Source organism: Desmodus rotundus, chromosome 5 (genome assembly GCF_022682495.2).
Source record: "Desmodus rotundus isolate HL8 chromosome 5, HLdesRot8A.1, whole genome shotgun sequence".
NCBI lineage: Eukaryota > Metazoa > Chordata > Mammalia > Chiroptera > Phyllostomidae > Desmodus > Desmodus rotundus.
Window position 1 is genome coordinate 47,861,975 of NC_071391.1, and position 19,168 is coordinate 47,881,142.

At 48.8% G+C, this 19,168-nt stretch overlaps 1 protein-coding gene across 7 annotated transcripts; it reads right to left on the reverse strand.

Annotated features, from left to right (window-relative positions):
* Positions 1 to 986: 986 nt before the first annotated feature.
* Positions 987 to 12,065, reverse strand: KCNE3 (potassium voltage-gated channel subfamily E regulatory subunit 3). 7 transcript variants are annotated; one of them, XM_045182023.3, is made up of 4 exons: positions 11,662 to 12,049; positions 7,014 to 7,138; positions 5,803 to 5,952; positions 987 to 2,717 (listed from the first exon to the last, which is right to left on the reverse strand). In XM_045182023.3, the coding sequence occupies exon 4, from the start codon at positions 2,676 to 2,678 to the stop codon at positions 2,379 to 2,381; it is 300 nt and encodes a 99-aa protein (XP_045037958.1). In that variant the 5' UTR covers positions 2,679 to 2,717; positions 5,803 to 5,952; positions 7,014 to 7,138; positions 11,662 to 12,049; the 3' UTR covers positions 987 to 2,378. The 7 variants fall into 7 exon arrangements, with proteins under 7 accessions (XP_045037958.1, XP_053781256.1, XP_045037956.1 ...); XM_053925281.2 differs by lacking the exons at positions 7,014 to 7,138; positions 11,662 to 12,049 and adding exons at positions 10,187 to 10,314; positions 11,426 to 11,566; XM_045182021.3 differs by lacking the exon at positions 11,662 to 12,049 and adding an exon at positions 11,426 to 11,547.
* Positions 12,066 to 19,168: the final 7,103 nt, after the last annotated feature.

A 19,168-nucleotide genomic window follows, 5' to 3' on the forward strand; every position in this document is an offset into this window, starting at 1 on the left:
TTTTATTTAGTCCAACTCCACGTGTGTGAGATATACTGAGCCCCTACTCTGAATTCAGACAGGTAAGTAGTTCCAGGTCTCCAGATGCCTGGAGTTGTCCTGCTGTCTGCATTTCCTCAGGAGCTTGTTGTGACTACCCCTTACTTCTCTCAACAAGTCTTCTTTCCTGCCTGTGCTAATACACACACACACACACACACACACACACACACACGGTGTCTGTAACTTGCAAACAAAACAAGTTGTATTGCTTTATTATTAAGCCCTGGCAGTATGGGAGCTGTGTGAAGGGGCGCCTCCTCCCTGGATGGGGACACTGAAACCCAGACCAGCCACGCTGGGCCTGCTGTCTTTGGGATGGTGTTGCCTCATTTCTGTCTCCAGGCTTCCTGTGTCTTGTTCCCTTCATTCACTCTGCCTGTTCAGACCTGTCCTATCTTTTAAAGCCCAGTTCAAATTCTACCTCTCTGACTCCTAGATCTACACAATCTCGTTTCTCAAAACTCTTTAAGCATCCATCACCTGTCCACTCATTCTTACACTTGACTGCATTCCATATTTTATTTGGGATTTGGGCTTGGTGGCCTCTGAAGTCCCATCCAGCTGCAGACGTCTGAGTCTGTTGTCTTCCCATATGTCACATCTTCTTAAGCAGGTCTCCACCTCCTTCCTCAAGGAGAGGTAAGGAAAGTCTTGAGCACACACGAGCCTCGCAGATTTGTAGCGAGTGAACGTAACTGCTCCTGGGAGCAAACATGCTCTGTGACCCTCTGTTCAAGACATACATGGACATTTATTTTTACTTTTTCAAAGTGGAAGTAGGTCTCTGGCCCTCCCTCCCATCCCTAATTACACAGGTAACATACTCATGGTCATATAAACCAAAAAGGACATAACATTTTAAAGTAGAATGGGAACATCACCCGTAATCCTTCTCCTCAAAGATAACTGTTATCAAAATATTTTTTCAGAGTTTTTGCTGTACATAAAAATGTACATTTCAATAGGACCTTCTGGAGACCCCGCGGAGCTTTCTCAAACAGAAATCAAACCAAACAGTGGGAGGCCGCAGCCGGGGATTTGAGCCAGTGAAGTGTCCACCTGCCACGTTGCACATACTGGATCGACCCACATCAAGCACTGATATGCAGCTGTTTTTGATCCACAAACAGTAATTGCATATGGTTCAACCTACTGTACATGGGGCCTAAAATGTCAGAACTGGTAGAATTCTTAGAGACTTTAAGTCTGACCATTTCACTCTGCTGAAGAGGGAGAAGATCAGAGCAAGCAGATCAGAGAGGGAAGTGTTCAGCCAGTGTCACAGCTCACATTTGTGGTAGAATCAGGACTGGTTCCCTTTCCACGGAGCCAGGTACCTGCCTTGCACACTCAGCTTCTTTTAACATGGTAACCTTCCAAGTGTGATGATAATCTTATCGAAGCAGATTGCAACTTGGTATCAGAAAATTTCTCACAGAACTCAGTCAAAACAGAAGAGGCTGCATTCGAGGTTAGTGAAGACCTCATGGCTGGAGCTGTGTCTGGGAAGGACACCGTGACAACTGTGACCTGGCTGGAGGCACAGGAACCTTGGAGCTAATGAGGCGTGGCATTCAGAGCCCTGCACAGGCACGGCTCCTTCTTAAGGTCTTAGGAGGGGTCCTGGGAAAGTATCGAATGGTGATATATTTTTGTAATAGGTGCATAAGTAGAAGTTATTTTGAAGGAGGGCTCCCAGAATTGTCTGACTTTGAGGCCTGGGTCCACCCTGTGTGGCAGAGTCTTGAAAAGCACTAAGCACAGAGACTAGAGTTCAAGTTCCAGTCATGGCACAGCTCTAGCCCAAGTGGGCAGAATGGCACTTGCCCTGCTTCCCTCCCAGCGGGAATCATGGAAAACATCAAATGTGAACAAATACAAATAAGTAACATTACACCTGTCTGTCACATGGGATAATCATTGCTGCTTCTCACAGTCAGTAGAGACAACACACACACAAATGTGTCCTCCGTACATCTTCCTGTTTACTTTCCCTCTGCTACCACTTCCTTTTCTCCTTCCTCAAGTCCCTAGCCCCTACTACTCCAGCCACTAGACCAGTCATTAGTTATTATCTTTTGCTACTTGTATATATTTCTTCGCGGTTCCCTCTGTCTATCAAGTCTACTTTGCTGGAAAAAAGTCCTTTTTTGCCCACAAGGCCTAGGTCTGCCCTTCTCTTCCCAGCCCAGTAATGACATCCCCTAGCACTGTGTCTTGCTGACGTCATAGACAGGAACACTGAGGCCTGACGGGATCCATGGCTGAGCTCCGGAGGCCCCAGAAGTCAATCAATCCCCAGGTGTGTTGACCTTCAGCGTCCTGGGTTTCTAGCATCAGATCATAGACACCCGGTTCTTGATGTACACGTGGTAGGGGTCACTGCGCTTGTCCACTTTGCGGGAGCGGGTGTATCCCAGGATGAGGCTGCCCACGGTGGCAGCAAATAGGAACATGACGAAGAGAATGTACATGTAGGAGTTGTCATCACGGCCGGGTAGGCTGGCCTGCCGCTCCTGAGTCAGGTTGTCTGGTGCTGGCCGGCACAGCAAGTTGCTGTGAAGAGTGGCATTTAGAGCCTTCAGAACAGCGTGCAGACTGTCATACCAGGCCTCAGTCCCATTGGTGGTCTCCATAGCAACAGGGATTCAGGTGGGGAAGAATTGGAGGACACTCTGGTGGCGACAGAAAAGAGAAAGGGTGGCTTCCATTACCTGCAGCTCGAATGACCTCCTCATTCCCTCAGACCCCAGCTAAAACCCCAGCATCACAGTTCATTCTGCTTGTTTCCTTGTCTGTCTTCTCCATAAGGCTGCGAGCTCAATGAAGGCAGGGACTATGCCTGTTTTACTCACTGCTGTATGCAAGCACTCAAGGCGGCACTCAATGGAAGCTCAATAAGTGCCTGTGGAATAAAGCCTTCCTTGACCACTGTAATCCATGTGGATCTGTCCTTTCTATGGGTTCTGTAAATCACTGAGCTTTCGGCTACAAGGGACTCAGGGATTATTTAATCTAACTCCTTCTGTTTTATATATGGGTAAACAGAGGCCCAGAGAGAGCAAGTGGCTTGACTGTGATCCCAGAGAACATTTAGAGGTAGAGTTGGGACAGATTCCAGCCTTTTGATGGCCAGCTCAGAGTTCCCCGACTTTCACGTCAGCTCTTGGTAGGACTGCGTTGCATTATTGGAAGATACTGCTCAGGACTCTCCTTTAGCACAATTCCTTCTTATACTCTATGTATACCATTTGGATGTTTGGGGATGGCTTAGATTTCACCCTGCCTGGAACCACAGGGTGGGTCACTTGACCTCTCAAGCATCCTATGTCCCAAGCACTCCTTATTCCTAGTTATTTAGGATTTTTTTGGAAAAGATTCTGTTGGGAATTCTTTTGGAAAGGAGGTGGCTGGGGAGGCAGGGAGAGGCTGATAACCACTTCTGGCACTGGAGAAGAGAACAGGGTTGGGCCTGAGGGTGGGGAGTGATGGGGCACTCAGTCTGGTTTGGGGTTTTACCTTCCACAGAGAGACAGCACCTCAACTATCCTGCCTTCTGACATGGTCACTGTGTTACCTGGCACATAATAGGTGATAATAAATATTCCTTTTCCTTCTCAGAGATCCTTAGTCTATAATACAGAAAAACATCCAAAGACACCCTTGCATCCTAGTCTCTAAAAAACCACATGCCATTCCCTTTAAACATGGCTCCACATCCACTTCCTTCCGGAAACCTTCACTGAGTGTTCCTCACCCCTTAACCACACTCCACAAGCTTTATCATCTCAGCCTTCTCTTTGGCCCAGCACTTACATATAAGGCAACGTGTGGCTGTTCTCTTGTTATTGACAAGGGTATCAGCAGACCACATGCTCGTGGTCAGCAGGGCTGTGTCTCTCACCCCAGTCTAGGGGTCTGTCCTGAGATTGACTGGGACTTCTCCTTCCTTGGAGGTCTACCCTGTCTCTGGCTGGGTGTTCTCCTTTCCTCAATAGTCTCTAGAAAAGGTGGCCACTTTAGGGACTTCTCCATGGTCCAAGCACCCAGAGTTCACTGGTTCCAAACCCTCCGTTATCTAGGCAGAGCTGTCAGCCAACCAAAGCTAACAAACCTCGTTATTAACCATAAGGTCTCTTTCCCAGAAAAGATGACAGTTAGTTATGACCATGATAAATATTCATGAACGACTCTAAGAATGCAGAAGTTGGGAGGAAGAATCTAAATACAGCAATCACCTAGGACTGGCCCGCATTTCCTACAAGGCTTTTGGGGCCCCATGCTATAGAGCACTTGGGTTACTTATCTGGATGGAGGAGGGAAAGAGAACAAGAGAACGAGGTCTCATCGAGTTAAGATCCAGGAGGCATAGGTTCTCATCTACTACCCCACTTGTCAGGCAAGAAATGTGTGCCTTCTTTTTCCCTCGTGTGGGCCAATGGAAAGCAGGAGCAGCAAAATGAAATTAATGGCTCAACTAATCATTCAGCCAGTCATCATTTTTGGAGGCCCACCCTTGGGCAGGCTCAGACCCAGTCCCTGCACTCGGGGGCACATTGCCAGCTCTTCCATGATGCAGGGGTCATGCCAGAGTCTACTGGGGCTTAAAGGAAGAAGGGATGAATTTTGATCAGGGCTCAGAGGGTGGTCACAGTGACGGAGGCATTTCAGCAGACCTTGAAGGGTTTTTAGGAAGTAGAGAAGGCAAGAAAAGGAAACAGATGAACAAAGGCATGACAACCAGAAAGCACAAAATGTTCTAAAGAATGGAAAGTAGCATAAAGAGATTAGTGTGCAGGATGCATGGGAGGATGCCCCGGGATGTGGGATGGAGATACTGGCCTGAACCAGATCCTGAGTGCCAGAGTGCAGCGCTGGAACTCTACCCTGCAGTTGGGGATGTGCCAGGAAACAGTATTTGAAAAGGGGCTATAAGGATCAGATCTGTGCTTGGATATGACACTGGCTGCTATGGGGACTCAAGGGCAAGATTTGAGGCAGAAAGCCCAGTCACAAGGGTCTTGAAATAGTTCAGCTGAAAGACACCGAGTCCTGAGCTGGGGCCTAGGGAATGATAAGGTGGGGGCAGGGACAGACGTGAGAGGCAGTTGCGGAAGGGAATGGCTAATGCAAGGGTTTAGGGAGGAAGGGGTCTCGGCCAGTTTTACAGGTAGACAGCAGACAGCTGGGGTAAGCAGCTGGAGGAGCCCGCTGTGAGAGAAATAAATTTCTAACCCTGTTTGGGCTTCAGTTTCTTTATCAAAAAAGATGAACACGAGTTGCTGTTCAGCGGATAGAAAGTGTTAGTTTTGCATGATGAAAAAGTTCTAGAAAACTACTGCACAACAATGTGAATATAGTTTACGCTACGGAGCGGTACACTTCAAAACAGTTAACAAGGTCCATTCTATGCTATACGTTTTATTTTTTACCACAATTAAAACAAATTAAAAAGATGATCATCCCTGCCTTGCCTCCCTCCGGGCTTTCTTGAGCATATACTTTTATTGTGGTGAAGATTTTAAAAATATATATTTTAATGTAAATGTGATTTCCCATTAAAGTGAAAATCTATATTTTATTTTTGAGAAGTAAATATGCGTACACAGGACACACAATGCAGGTGAAGTCTCCCTGCTCCTAGCGGCCCAGGGCTCTTCCCCAGGGCAGTCACTGTTACCAGTTTTTTTAATCTCTCTTTATGGGGGTGGGGTTCACTGACAGGGCAGAGGAAGGACCACCCCAGTTTGGAAGACTCACCAAGTAGCAGGCAAATTCTCTGGCTCTGAGTTGGCTTCAGGAATCTCCTTCTGGGTGCCCCAAGGCTCCTTAGCCCCTCAGCCTCTTCAGAATGACTCTGGACACATTTGGGGTCTTGGTATTCACTTTGGCAGTGGGGAAGACCCAGAACTGGGAAGCGGGGGTGGGGGGAGCAGAAAAGGAAGGAACCAGACACAGAACAAACTTCAGAACCAGGGCGGATCACCCAAGGCTGGGCTCCAAGGGTTGTGCAATAGCCTTGCTATGGGCTCTGACACCCTCCTGCTTCCCCTTCCCTTCCTGCAGCAGCTGGGCCAGGTCAGCCTGGGGTTACAGTTACAGGAACTGTACAGTGGCCAAGGGACATCTGATTGCTGTCCCCTAACTCCAGGCCCACAGTGTCTCAATTGAGGAAGCTTCATGGAGGAAGATGAGTTTAACCCGTGGACTCCTGCTCAGGGACCAGCTAATAGTGCAGCCTAAGACATTCCCTTTCCCAATGGAACTGGTGTTTTAGCAGGAAGGAGCCTCTGAAAGGCTGAAAGGGCCTGAGAGCCAAGCGAATGATGTAAGTGGCAGAACGGCAGCTGGCAGTTGGGTCGACCCTTTATGTAGGAACAAGTGATATTCCCAAACAGCTATTTGGATAGACTAGGTATAATCGTGGTCATTGCATCAACACTACCTGTAGCACAGCTCACTGTGAAAATTAAAGAAGAAAAATACGCAGTGCCTGGCACCAGACACCCCTCAGACACAGTGGCGGTTTTATTTTTGTAGAATGGAGGCTGGAGGGGCCTTCGGAGCCCATCCAGTCCAACCACCTTCATTTCACAGTGAAGGAAAGGGAAGCCCAAGGAGTTGTCTTGGTTCAGCTGCTACTTTGGGCAGGTGACTTCCCTTCGCTGGGCCCCAGCTTCCGTCTGCATCCATGAACTGAGGGGTTTTGCCATATGGTTTGTCAGCTCTAACGTCACGTGAGGACGCGAGTCACACCCACTGTGAGAGTACAGCGGACTGGGTAGGCTGCTGGGACAGGCATTCTGGGGGCTTTCTAGAGCTTCTCAAACCACAAGATAGAGAAGGCTGCAGACTTTTTTCCTCACAAGTTAGGATTCTGAGCCCTGGGACGGAGCTACACTTAATATTCCAAGCTAGATAACTGAAAACCGCATTACATGACTAGTTCATTTTTCCTCTTAACAGCTCACCTGCTACAGTGATCTAGCCTGGGGAGGAGAAAGGATCTGTGTGGAAAGTGGGGGTACGGGGACAGTGTGGGGAGGCCATTTACCCCTGAGACCCTCCTTCCAGGACCTCTCTGGATGCTTGTGGTCTGATGGAAGAAGGGAAGAAGCCATAGTTACTTATCGTTAGAGGCTGGACTGGGGTGGGAGAGAGGCCAGGGGGCAAGGCATCCTGTCCTGTCGGGTCAGGAGAGGCAGAGAGGTGATAAAGGGACAGGTTGGTTCTCTACGACCTGCCTCTGGGTCTCAAGTTGGGGATCCGGCAGTTGAAACATTGGAATTTTGTTCCTCGTTCTGTGCTCCTTGGCTTCCCCCTTCAAGGCAGTCACTGATTACGAAGTTCATAACGACAAGGGAGACAGAGCTCTTGCCCTACAAGCCCTTAACTTGAAACAGAGACCAGTTAGGAAGGAACTGGCCAAGCTGAAAGAGATTTTAAAGATCATGTAGCATCTAGATTCTAGGCCAACCCCTCCCATCTTCAGTAGATGGGAAAACTGAAGCTCAGGAAGCTAGAGTGACCCATTCGAAATGACAAGGCTACAAACGGCAGAGCGCAGACTGTAACCCAGGCCTTCGGGAGTGCTGTTCGGGCGCTCATTTCACTACTAATGGCGACGTTCCTCGACATTTGAGCGGCACATCACACCGAACACACCTCCTTGTGTCCTGGGCATCACCTCCTCTAACTCCATGACGACGGCATTTTCCTGCACTGCAGACGCTCACCAATCTTAATCAAGAATCTAGTAAGGGGGTGAGGAGGCAAGTTTTGGAGAAGGAATGAATCTTCCTTCCCAGTCTCCTCTCCCATGGCCCTTTCTGTTCCAGACCTACTCCCGGTACCCTGAACAAGCCAGGTACGCTCTTCTCCTCCACATTCTGTTGCTACTATTTCCTGCACATCGACAGGTTCTCCCTAAATGTTCTTGACTTGAACTCACCTGACCTCTGACCTGGGGACAGAGGCGTACAACTGTGATCTGAAGGATGAACTGGATATCTTAGTGAGATTTTCTGTCCGGATTCTCTGGGGAAAAGTGAAACACCGCCACTGGTTTTCTGGTTCATCCACTGCTCTGTTGCAGCTACTCTTACAAATGAGTGTCTGAAGTGCCCAGAAATGTGGTAGAGACAGTGTGGGCGGGGAGTCACAAAAAGCATGTAGGGAATACAAAGATAACTCCTAGGATGCACAATTTTGCCACTGGTCCCTCTGGAGGCCTTGTCACCACCATGGACTGGGAGGCCAAAGGGTGGGAGAAGAGTTGCAGGGATGGACCTTAACATATAGTTGGAAGGAGACACAGGAATAGAATCTGAGCTGATCACCCCTTAAATAATGTCATTGGTGCAACCCCCTCATTCACCCAGTGGGAAAATAGAGGGCCCCCCAGTAAGGAAATCACTTGCTCACAGTCTCATAGCAAGGAGGGGTAGAGCTGGGACCACAGGTATCCAGTCCACGGATCTTTCCACTGTAAGTTCTCTGTTGCCTGTAGGACAGTCCAACCTTCTCTGATTATCATTCAAAGTCCTTCGGATGGGACCCTGCCTCTAGTCCCATCTCACCACAGCTTTCCCCAGTGTCTCATACCCCACGACACTGAGCTACAGGCCATTCTCAAAATGTCCCTTGCACTTGCACGCCTCTTGCCTGTGCTCATGCTGTTTTCTCATGCAGGAATGCCCCTCTTCTTTTCATCTGCACGGCGGGCTCCTACAGCCTTCGGGGTGAAGCTCCAGTGTCACCTGTGTAGACCCTGTCCTGAGACACCACTTCCCCACTCTCTAGCTAGTTAGTCCTCCCTCTTGTTCGTTCCCAAAGTGGTTTGCGTAAAAACCTGTCAGAACACCATGCTGCACTGAAATTATATGTGCGTATCTCTATAGAATCTATATGTATACTGTGAGGTGTGAGGGCAGGGACCTGCCATACATTTCTTTATTCCCTGGGCCTGAGCACATAGCAGGCACTGAAGAATAAACCAATCTATTTCTCTTCTGATTAGACCATTTCCCTTCAGCACACACATACACATTCATGAAAACAGCTTACATTACTTAAAAAAACAACTTCAAGGACAGGCTAAAACAGATTCCTGTTGGTCTGGAAAAGAGGATGCTCATCCAGAGAAAAGACTGCTTTTTAGAAGAATGGCCAGACTCTATTTTCCCCTCAATGCTTAGTCACTAACCAGGAGTAACTCGGAGAGAATATAAACTTGGTGTGAATGCTGTGGCAGATTCCACATACCTGGGAGAGTAGAGGCTGCTGGCTTACTACTATTTTCACAACCAGTTCTCTCTTGAAGGAAGATCTAAGAGGCAAACCTCCATGACCACCATAACACATTACAAACTTTGTGGCTATAATAATCATGAGAGAAATTTGCCTACCTTCAACTTTAAATGGACTAACTACAGGGTGTATAATCTAAGTAATATTGCCTTTCTTTCCTTTAAATATTTGGGAAATTTAATACCTAATAAACTAGTTCCTAGAATCTTCTTTGTGAGTTTCTTTACAAATAAACTTATTTCCTTCCTGTAAAAAAAAAAAAAAAGAAAGAAAAGAAAAGAGGATGCTCAAAGGAAGGAAACCATTTCAGCCAGGTGGGGAAGTAAGTCAGGGCAGGAAGAATTCTAAGCCTCCTTTGGAAACCCAGACATTCCCTGACCCGAACCCCATTCAATCAAAGGGCAAACATTCTTGGCCCCAAAATACTGGCAGTGGCTCTGCAACCTACTTCCCTGTGTACCTACCCAGGGTGTGGCCACACACACCCACCCACTGCACACACACAGCTCCCAGTCACCCAGCCTGTGATTGTGCCTTTCAAGTGTTCCTTTCATGGTTCTAATCTTGGCTGTGTGCTTGGCTGTGACCTTGAGCACAGCACTAATGTTCTCTGCAACTCATCTATGAGATGGGATAATTACCCCTGATTACCTCACATGGGACCTGGGGGAGACATTAGAGGGGAAAGTGTCTTAGAAAGTGCAAAGTGTTATATAAACATAAGAGATAATTAATGGGCAGCCTGGTCCCCTTGTTTCCCTACCCACTCAGCCACCCCAATGTTTCCAAGAACAGCCATCCCTATGTCCCCTCTCCCCACCCTTGGTACTCCTACCTTCGGAAGAAACTAGGGTTTCATGTTATCCTTGATTCTTCAGAAGCCTTCCCTGTCTTTCATCCTCTCTGATCAGTCCTGTAGTCTCTTTCTACTTAGGGGTACCCTTCTGTATAGTCCTGTTGTCGCTGGAGAACATACCAGAGTGGGAATCAGGAGACCTGACCCTATTTTACCAATGTCTGGTCATGCATCTTGGTTAAGTCTCTTCTCCACTCTGGGCCTCATTTTCCCCATCAGTGAGACGGGGTTTCTTGTCTCCTAGCAGGTATTTTCCAGTTTGTGGTTAGGAATGTGATTTGAGATATGTGGAGTGAGGGAGGATGAAGAAGGCTGTTGATGTCTCAAGGAGTCGGGAAAACGTGAAAGCTCCAGCATTGGGTCTCCTTCACCTGGAGGGACAGAGCAGCTGGGCGCTGGGGCAGCTCACACATTTACAATGCACCTTTGCGGGCGAAGTGGACAAAGTCCTGGGTTAGGGGTGGGGAGACTTGGGTTCTTTTCTGATCCCTGGTGTGACCCTGGACAAGTCATCTCCCCCTGGAGTAGGTTGGGAGGATAGAAGGAGATACTCTCCACAGGCCTCCACACAAGGATGAAAACAGATTCCCAGGTCCAGACCCCTTTCCCCTCCTGTTACACGGAGCGCACTGGCAACGGGACCCAGAGGCCCGTTTTATGCGTGGTGACCCAAGAAAAGCAGCACAAGGCACAGAGAGGGCGGGCGACCTACACAGGTTTACAACTCGTAAACGAGCTCATCTCCTGATTCCCAGCCTAGACCTATGTTATTAGCAGCAGGAGACGCTTTGGGGAGTCCCCAGGCTTTCCCCAGGACTGGGGTGCATACAGGCAGTAGCCAATGGCACATCAACTCTGCAGAGCGAGCGGCTCCCGTCAGGCCAAAAGGCATGAAGACCGGCTGAGTCCCGGAGTGCCATTTCCGCGCGTGCACTCGCTGCTCACCCACAGGTGCTCGCTTGCATATCTGTGGATGTGCAAGAAGCTTTCGTGCCGCCCTCCACAACTCCCACGGTTTCCAGGCGGAGCCGGCCTGGAACCCAGCTCCGCACTCCCGCGATCCGCCCCAGGAACCCCGCTGCTCCGTCCTGGGGAAAATCAACTTTGTATCTGAACGGCCCTCTCCTTGGCTCTACGGTCTGAAGGGAGGCAAGAATATACCTCATTTCTAACTCCCCACGCCAGCTCAGCCTTCCCAACCCTGCGGGTGCGCTTTACCTGCCTCTCCGCAAGGCTCCGAGGGCGCGGGTCTGCTCGTGGGACACCGCGCCCTGTGCTCTGCGTTGTGCAGCCCGTGCCCTGCGCCCCCTCGGTTCTGCGTATAGACCCGCGCTTCGCTCCCTTTTTCTTTCCCTAGGGCGTCCCCTCCCCCGGCCCCGCCCGCCCGCCCCCCCAGCACACCCCCTTCTCCTCCGGCTGCCTTCAGACGCCTCCGCCCAGCTGCACCGCCTCACCCCGCTGTGGGTTCCGACTCTTCCGTCCCCTGCAGCGCCTGTTTCCTGGACCTGAGACGGAAAGCTTCTCGCTTCGCATCAGCTTGTCCAGCCTCTAGAAAGCGAGGCTGAACGTCGGATGCTGGTGGAATCCGGCTTTGCTCCTTGTGGCTGCGTGGTGGTGGGCAAGTCACTTCTCCTCATTGGGTTTTGTCTTTCTTGCGATAAAATAGGTAGCATTCCTGCAAACATCCCTCACAGGGCGATGGTTAGGGTCAGGTGAGATCTCAGAATCCAAAGCATTAAAGTCGAATGGTCCCAGGAGGAATCTGATTCTAACCCAGAGGCCCGGGGTGGGGAAGGGAATTAATTGCCCAGGCTCCCCAAGGCAGTGAGTAGCAGAGCTTAGACTCAGACGGCTCCTCCCTCCAAGTTTCAACATTGTGTGGTGTTTTTTTTTTAATCCTCACCGAGGACATTTTTTCATTGCTTTTAGAGAGAGGAAGGGAGAGAAAGAGAAACGTTGATTGGTTGCCTCCCATACACACCCCACTGGTGATGGAACCTGCAACCCAGGCATGGGCCCTGACCAGGAATGGAACCTGAAACCTTTCCGTTTACAGACGAAGCTCCAGCCAGCGGAGCCACTTGGGCCAGGGCTCAATAGTCCTTTACTTGGTGTCCAGCCACACACATCACTGGCCCCTGTCCCAGAACACCCTTCACTTTCTGGCCACCAGGCTCACTCAAACTACTGCTCCCTTGCTGGTGACTCTGCAGGCTCCAGAAAGGAGAAGCAACTAGGGACAGCTGGGAAATGGCCAGGAGGCTAAGGGCAGCCGTGTGGACAGAGGCTGGGAACGGCCTCTCAGGGTCTCTGCAGGGAGTCCTCAGATCTCTCTTTCTTTACCAACCTGTGGCCTTGGAATGACTAATAACAAACAGGCCAGCTCTTGCTTCCTTGCAAACAAAGAGCTGTTCCAGGACATCTGAGGCGCATACCCTCAATCACAGAATCTCAGATTACATCTAGGCTTCCTTTTGGGCGATCATTTTGAAAAGACCTACCACATGGATGGAATGTTATGCAAAATTGTTAATCTTCATCAAAACCTATTATTTCTGTGGGTGCGTATTCTGACCCAGCTACTCCTTTTTCTCAACCTGGAAATCACCTCTCAAGGGAAGGCATCCTGAGCCTCGGCGTGGTCTCAAATTTCATTCTGCCTAAAACTCACCTTGGAGCTCAGTTTAGCAGACTTTTGGGTTGCACTCTAGAGGTTCTGGTTCAAGAGATTTGGAAGGGTAGCCCAGAAATTAGCATTAAAAAGAGAAAAAGATCCCCAAGCTATTCTAATGCAGGTAGTTCTTGACAGCCTTGAGGAAATAACCCTCGCTCCGTTTGGGGGTTCCTTTTCAGTCTGCTCAGGGACTTGAATTTACTCTGTAGGACTACTTATTACAGTTATCAAAAGCAGCTATTGCCATGGCCGGTGTGGCTTGGTTGGAGCATCCTCTCATAGACCAAAAAGTCCCTGGTTTGATTCCCAGTCGGGGCACACAGCCAGGTTGCTGGTTCCATCACTGGTTGGGGAGTGTACGAGAGGGTGGCAGATCAATGTTTCTCTCTCACATTGATGTTTTTCTCTCTCTTCTTTTCTCTCTCTCTCTAAAGCAGTGAAAAAATGTCCTTGGGTGAGGATTTTAAAAATTAAGAAAAGAAAAGTAACTATTTGCTCACTTCATCTACTGGGTTGTGATTTCTTTGAAGATAAGGACTATCTCTTGTTCTAATAAAATTTTAGAATCATAGTCTTAGAATCACACATCTTAGAGTTCTAGAATTATTTAGTGGTAGAACCTAAGTTGGAAGGACGCTTCGAATTAACTAGTTAAATTCTTTCCTTAAGAATCTCCTATATTTCATTTTGACGTGGAATCGTCCAGTGTCTTTTGCACACCTCCAGTGACAAGAACTCAGGGCCCCGAGGCAGCCACGGCTCTGGTTGTTAAGGTATTCTCACATTTTGACAACAACTGCTTCCTATTGACTTCTACCTTTTGGTTCTTGTGCCTATTGGAGACATAAACTATATGCTTAATCTTTGTTCTCTTTTTCAGTTCTTCAGAAACTTCAGCTTTCCTCCACTTCCCCTTCTCTGCAGTGAGGATGGGGCAGACACCCTGTTAGGGAAGGCAGCTGGCCAAGGGGCCACTGGAAAGGGGCAGCTTCTGTTGTTATTCAATGAGAAAAAGAAGGAAGAATCAGAAATCCTGCCCTGGGGGACTGTAGTCTGAGAAGACCCTTCCGGGAACTCTAAGTTCAGGACAAGGGCCTGCTCTTAGGACTCGGAGGGCAGAGAAGAGTTGTGGGCTAATGGGAGGGGTCCGGGAAAGATTCACCTGGAGATACAGCTTCTTCTTCAAGTCTTTGCTTAGCCGACACCTTCTTGGTGTGGCCTTCCCTCACCATCCCACTTACAAACTCTAATCCCTCCCTTTTTCTGTCCTCCCAGACCTCCTTCCCTGCCTTGTTATTTAACAACACCTAACATGATTTTATATATGTAACTTATTCTTTAAAAAATCTTTTGCTGTTGCTGCTCTTGCTGCATCCCTCAACTGAAGCTCACAGCTCCTATTGGTCCAATCTCAGAGCTCTGCTCTCCCCAGCTCTGGATTCCTGCAGTCACCCCCTTCTCTCCCTTTGAGGCCTTGGGACGTAATAATGCCCACATGTTTCAAACCCCAGGGTACTTCACCACCCCTTCTGGTTGCCCTACCCCCTGCCCACCCCCTTTAAATAGAGCCTCATCAAATTACTGACGTGAGAGGACCATCTGCTTCCTGCTTGACCCGGCTGGTACGGAGGCCCATTCTCCTATAGCCCCTTGCTATTCCCTTGGCCACAATGCTTACTGTTCTGTGTTATCATTGTCAACTCTATTTGTTGACTCCACACCTACAACATAAGCTCCTTGAGGGCCAACGCTAAGCCAACACGGAGTTAACCTTCCTGAGACTTTGTTGAGTGAATGAAAGAATGTCATGAAAGGAAAGACCACTAGGAATTACATTACCAGGGAAAGCTTCCAAGAAGAGGTAGACCTGAGAAAGCCTGACAGGATAATAGGATGCTTCTTCAGCCTCTAGACCAGACCTCTCCTCTGAGCACTAGACTCCTGTATCTTTGAAGATAAGGACTATACTTGACATCTCTGTTAGGATAACACACTGGGACTGAAACTCTTGACTTCCTTCCCTGGCTTCCCTCACTCTTCTCTCAGTAAATGGAACCATCATCCATCCAATTCTCTGTTTTCTTTGTAGAACTCTGCCCAGTCATCTACAGCTCAGGGTCCGCCTTTCCCATTAGACTGCAAGCACTATGAGAACACAGACCAGGTGTGTCTTTTCACCATAGAAGAGCCAGGATGTAGCCAATGTCTGTCTAGTAGGTGGGGGAGAAGGGTCGGGAGGTAGGGTGAGCGTGGATGGTGCCTGTCAACAGTCTCAGATGCTTGGGTCCCCAGGGAAAATACAGGGCGCATCACAGAGCAAATTTAATGATCACATCAAGTTATTTTATTCCGTTACTTTCAGGAGCCCAAGTCTGTGCTTCTGTGATCTTATCTCCACTTGGCATGCCAGCTGTGACCTTTGGGACGCTTTGTCTCGTTCTGCGCTTCTCCCTCCTCCTGCCTCTGCAGGCAGCACCGAACAGCAACGAGAGCACTGGACGAGGTGGAGCAAGGGCTGGACGGTGTGTTGTCAGGAGCCACAATGTTGGTGACCTCTTCTCCCCTCCTCACCCTCACACATGCTGTGTCCCGGGAAGCAAGGTGGCTCAGTGGTCCAGAACACAGCCTCCAGGGTCCCACAGAGCTATATTTGAATCCTAGCCCTGCCACTCACTGGCTGTGAGAGGTTAACCTTTCTGAGTCTTAGTTTCTTTATCTGGACAGTGAGGATAAAATACCTGTATTTTATGGTTGTGTGGATTACAGTAGGGTATTGTATGTAAGGCGCTTCACCTGGTAACTGGCACATGGCTCGTGCTCCATAAAGAATAACTATTAATGAGGACATGTGTGTTCTCGGTTGTGTAAATACCGACTTTGAATCTTATGGTTTGAACAATAAGGGCTATGGGAATGCAGAAGAAAGTGGGGTCAGTGAGAACTAGGGTTTGCAGAGAAGGTGGATGTTATCGGTCAAGAATGTTAGTTGCAACAGAGAGAAAACCCAACTCAAACTGACTTAAGTATAAAAAGAATTTATTGGTTCATGTAATTACAAACTCCAGAGGGACTGCTTCAGGCATGGCTGGACTCAGGAGCTCAAATGATGTCTTCAGGAGGCTGTTTCTTTGCATCTTTGGGCTTCGTTCTTCAGACTATTGTTCCATTCTCAGGCAGGATTGCACTTTGTGGTAACAGGATGGCCGAGTTCTATGTATACACTCTATTCGGGCAGTAAAATTGGTAGAGAGAACTTTTTCCCACAGCCGTGCCAGCAGAAGTCCTGGTCAGCCTCTCATTGTCCTGAAACAGGCTGAGTGCCTGTCCTTGCACCAATCACAGAAGTCAGGGGAAAAGGGTGGCAGGGCCCCATCTCTATTCAAACCATATACATTTGGGTCAGAGAAATGGGTCAAGGGGGTCAAAAGGTACAAACTTCCAGTTAAAAATAAGCCATGGGGATATGATGCACAACATGGTGACTAGATGACTATAATTAAGAATACAGTATTGTACAATATATTTGCAAGTTGTTAAGAGAGATCTTGAAAATTCTCATCACAAGAAAAAGAAATTTCCAACTGTGTATGGTGACCAATATTGATTAGACTTATTGTGGTGATCATTTTGTAATATATACAAATATCAAATCATTGTAGTATACACCTGAATCTAATATAATGTTATATATCAGTTATACCTCAGTTCAAAAAAACATACGAACTGGAAAAGTTTCCTTAAGAAAAATGTGGATGCTGTCAGAAATAGGGTGAACAGTACAGGCTGAAAGAAGTATCCTCTACAGCGGGCTTTGGAAAACAGACACAATTTGGGTAGACAGAGAGGAGGGAGGAAGACACCCCAGAGATTCGCTGCTGAGCAAAAGGGAGGAGAGGGGAATAAAAGTGCTGTGGGCGCAACTCACACCTTTGAGGCAGAGGGAGCAGGCTTATTCTGTGTGGCCCTGGAGAGAAGACCTGGGACCGCGTGGGTCTGGGATGGGGGCGTCACAGGGCCCAGATCTCGGCTCACTGGGAGCATGGACTAGGTTGCCTCTGGCAGACATAGGCTTCCTTGTCAGTGACTATCAGAGAAACCTTCTCAATGGGCTCTGAGATCCCTTGCATTTCCCAAATCTGAAATTCTGCAGGCAGGAGTTCAGCTCTTGTCCCCCACCCCATCCTGATCCCCGCCCCTCCTCTCTCTTCTCACCTCCTCTGAGGGGAATGCTGCATCCTTCTCGTTGATGTGCTTGTGGGTGTCTGAGACATTCTGGATCCTAGTGCTGGCTCCTGTAGCAAATGTGGGACCTTGGGGGAACCACTTACCTCTCTGGGGCTGTTTCCCCCTCAGCATGGGAGGGAGTGAGCCTGTCTAATACTGGGACCCCTGCCAGCTCTGTCAAAGACTCCTGGGGAGGGAGAGACGCAACAAAGTTCTCAGGCAACCAGCTGTGTTGGCTTCTCAGGGTCTCAAAAGCACCTTCACACTTGCCGTCCCATTTGGGCCTTTCACTTGACCTGTGAGGAAAGCAGAGTGGGAGTCCCTTTAATGCAGCGCCTTTGTGGGGTGCTGGTTAACACGTAAGCTTTTAGAGTTCGGATTTGAATTCAGAACCATGGACCTGCCTCTGACTGCATGGACTTGGGCAAATCTTCACCTGAGCTGACTTCCTCCTTCTGAAAATATAGTTAGTAATTCAACCTTGTGGGTTTGGTATTTGCTGTGAAGATTAAATAATGTGTGGGAAGCGCTTAGAGCAGCCCTGGGCTGGAGAGCTGAGTGTGGTGGAGTTGAGTTGAGCTGAATAAGAATAGCTCCCAGCAAGCACCGAGCATGTCTCAAGGCATGGCCAAGCCCAGGCCAGCCTCTCACTGCAGGGTTCTGACCGGAAGCAGATGGCACCTTGAAACTGGGTAGTTTGAAGAAAGTGTGAAGGAGGCTTTAGGTAACCAACCAGGAATAGTGCAGGTCCTCCTGGCTAGCACTGGTGGGGAGGGAAACTGCTGATAGGCTGAGAGGGCAATGGGAGGAAGGGGTCATACTGGACCCGGAGGGGCAAGGCTGCTCCCAGGGGACATTAATTCCCCAGCACAATCAGCCTGACAAATGGGTGAACAGCTCCCACCCTTTACCCCAACATAAAGTCCTCAGACAAAAGAGCAGACGTTGCCAGCTGGAAGTAGGTTTATAGCACTGAAATGGTGCGATGTTGTGTTTTATAATAAGAAATATATATTTGCTCTTGTCCTGTTCCTGGCACAGAGCTCCTAAAATCTTTGGAATGTCCTAAGTGACAAAGGTGTCTTTTATTATCTTAAGAGGTGGCTTTTGGAAAGCACCTGGGGTTTGGTCACTGGCAAACCATTGTGGTTGGAGGGTTGGAACTTTCAGTCCCCCTCCCCTCGCCACCCCTCACCCTCTGCCTCCAGAAAGTGTAGAGGAGTTGGAGGGTGACTCGATCGCCATTGGCAAATGATTTAATCACATATGCCTGCTAATAAAACCTCCTTAAAAACCCAAAAGGACGGGGTTCGGAGAGCTTCTGGGTCGGTGGTCATGGAGAGATCAGTGAAGATTGGCGTGCTCAGAGGGAGCCTGGGCGCTCGGCGCCCCTTCCCACCCACCGTGCACGACACGTCTCTTCCATCTGGCTGGTCCTGAGTTATACCCTTTTATAATAGCTGGTAATCTAGTAATAAGCTGTTTTTCTGAGTTCTGTGAGCCATTCTAGCAAATTAATTGAACCCAAATGGAGGATCACGGGACCTCTGATTTATGGCTGATTAGTCAGAAGCACAAGTGACAAGCTGGACTTGTGATAGGCATCTGAGGGGGGCAGGCAGTCTTGTAGGACTGAGCCCCTAACCTGGGGGATCTGATGCTATTTCCAGGGAGACAGTGTCAGAATTGAGTTAAATTGTAGGATGCCCATTATTGTCATCCGAGAACTGGAGAATTGCTTGTAATATAGGAAAAATACACACACTGGAAATACAAAGACCAGGAAATATGTGGGGGAGACCTAAAGCCCCTGCTATGGTCCGGGGCAAGGCAGGCACTTGTGTTCCCTGAACAGCTTCCCACGTTGGCGACTGGCATGCTTCTCCCTCTTCCTGGAATATGTCTGTCTGCCCCCAGAATTCCTTACTCATCATTGAGATGCAGTAGCTGATGCCTTGGCCTGCCCAGAACCCTTTCGTTTGGGAACACAACCTCATTCTTCCTTTTGGGGAACCAGCTCTTCCTCCACTGCTTTCAGCCCATGTAGTGTAGGGACAGCTGAG

What these genes read in the sequence shown, in the direction of transcription:
- KCNE3 (XM_045182025.3), bottom strand. Translation starts at nt 2,678, where the DNA reads ATGGAGACCACCAATGGGACTGAGGCCTGGTATGACAGTCTGCACGCT.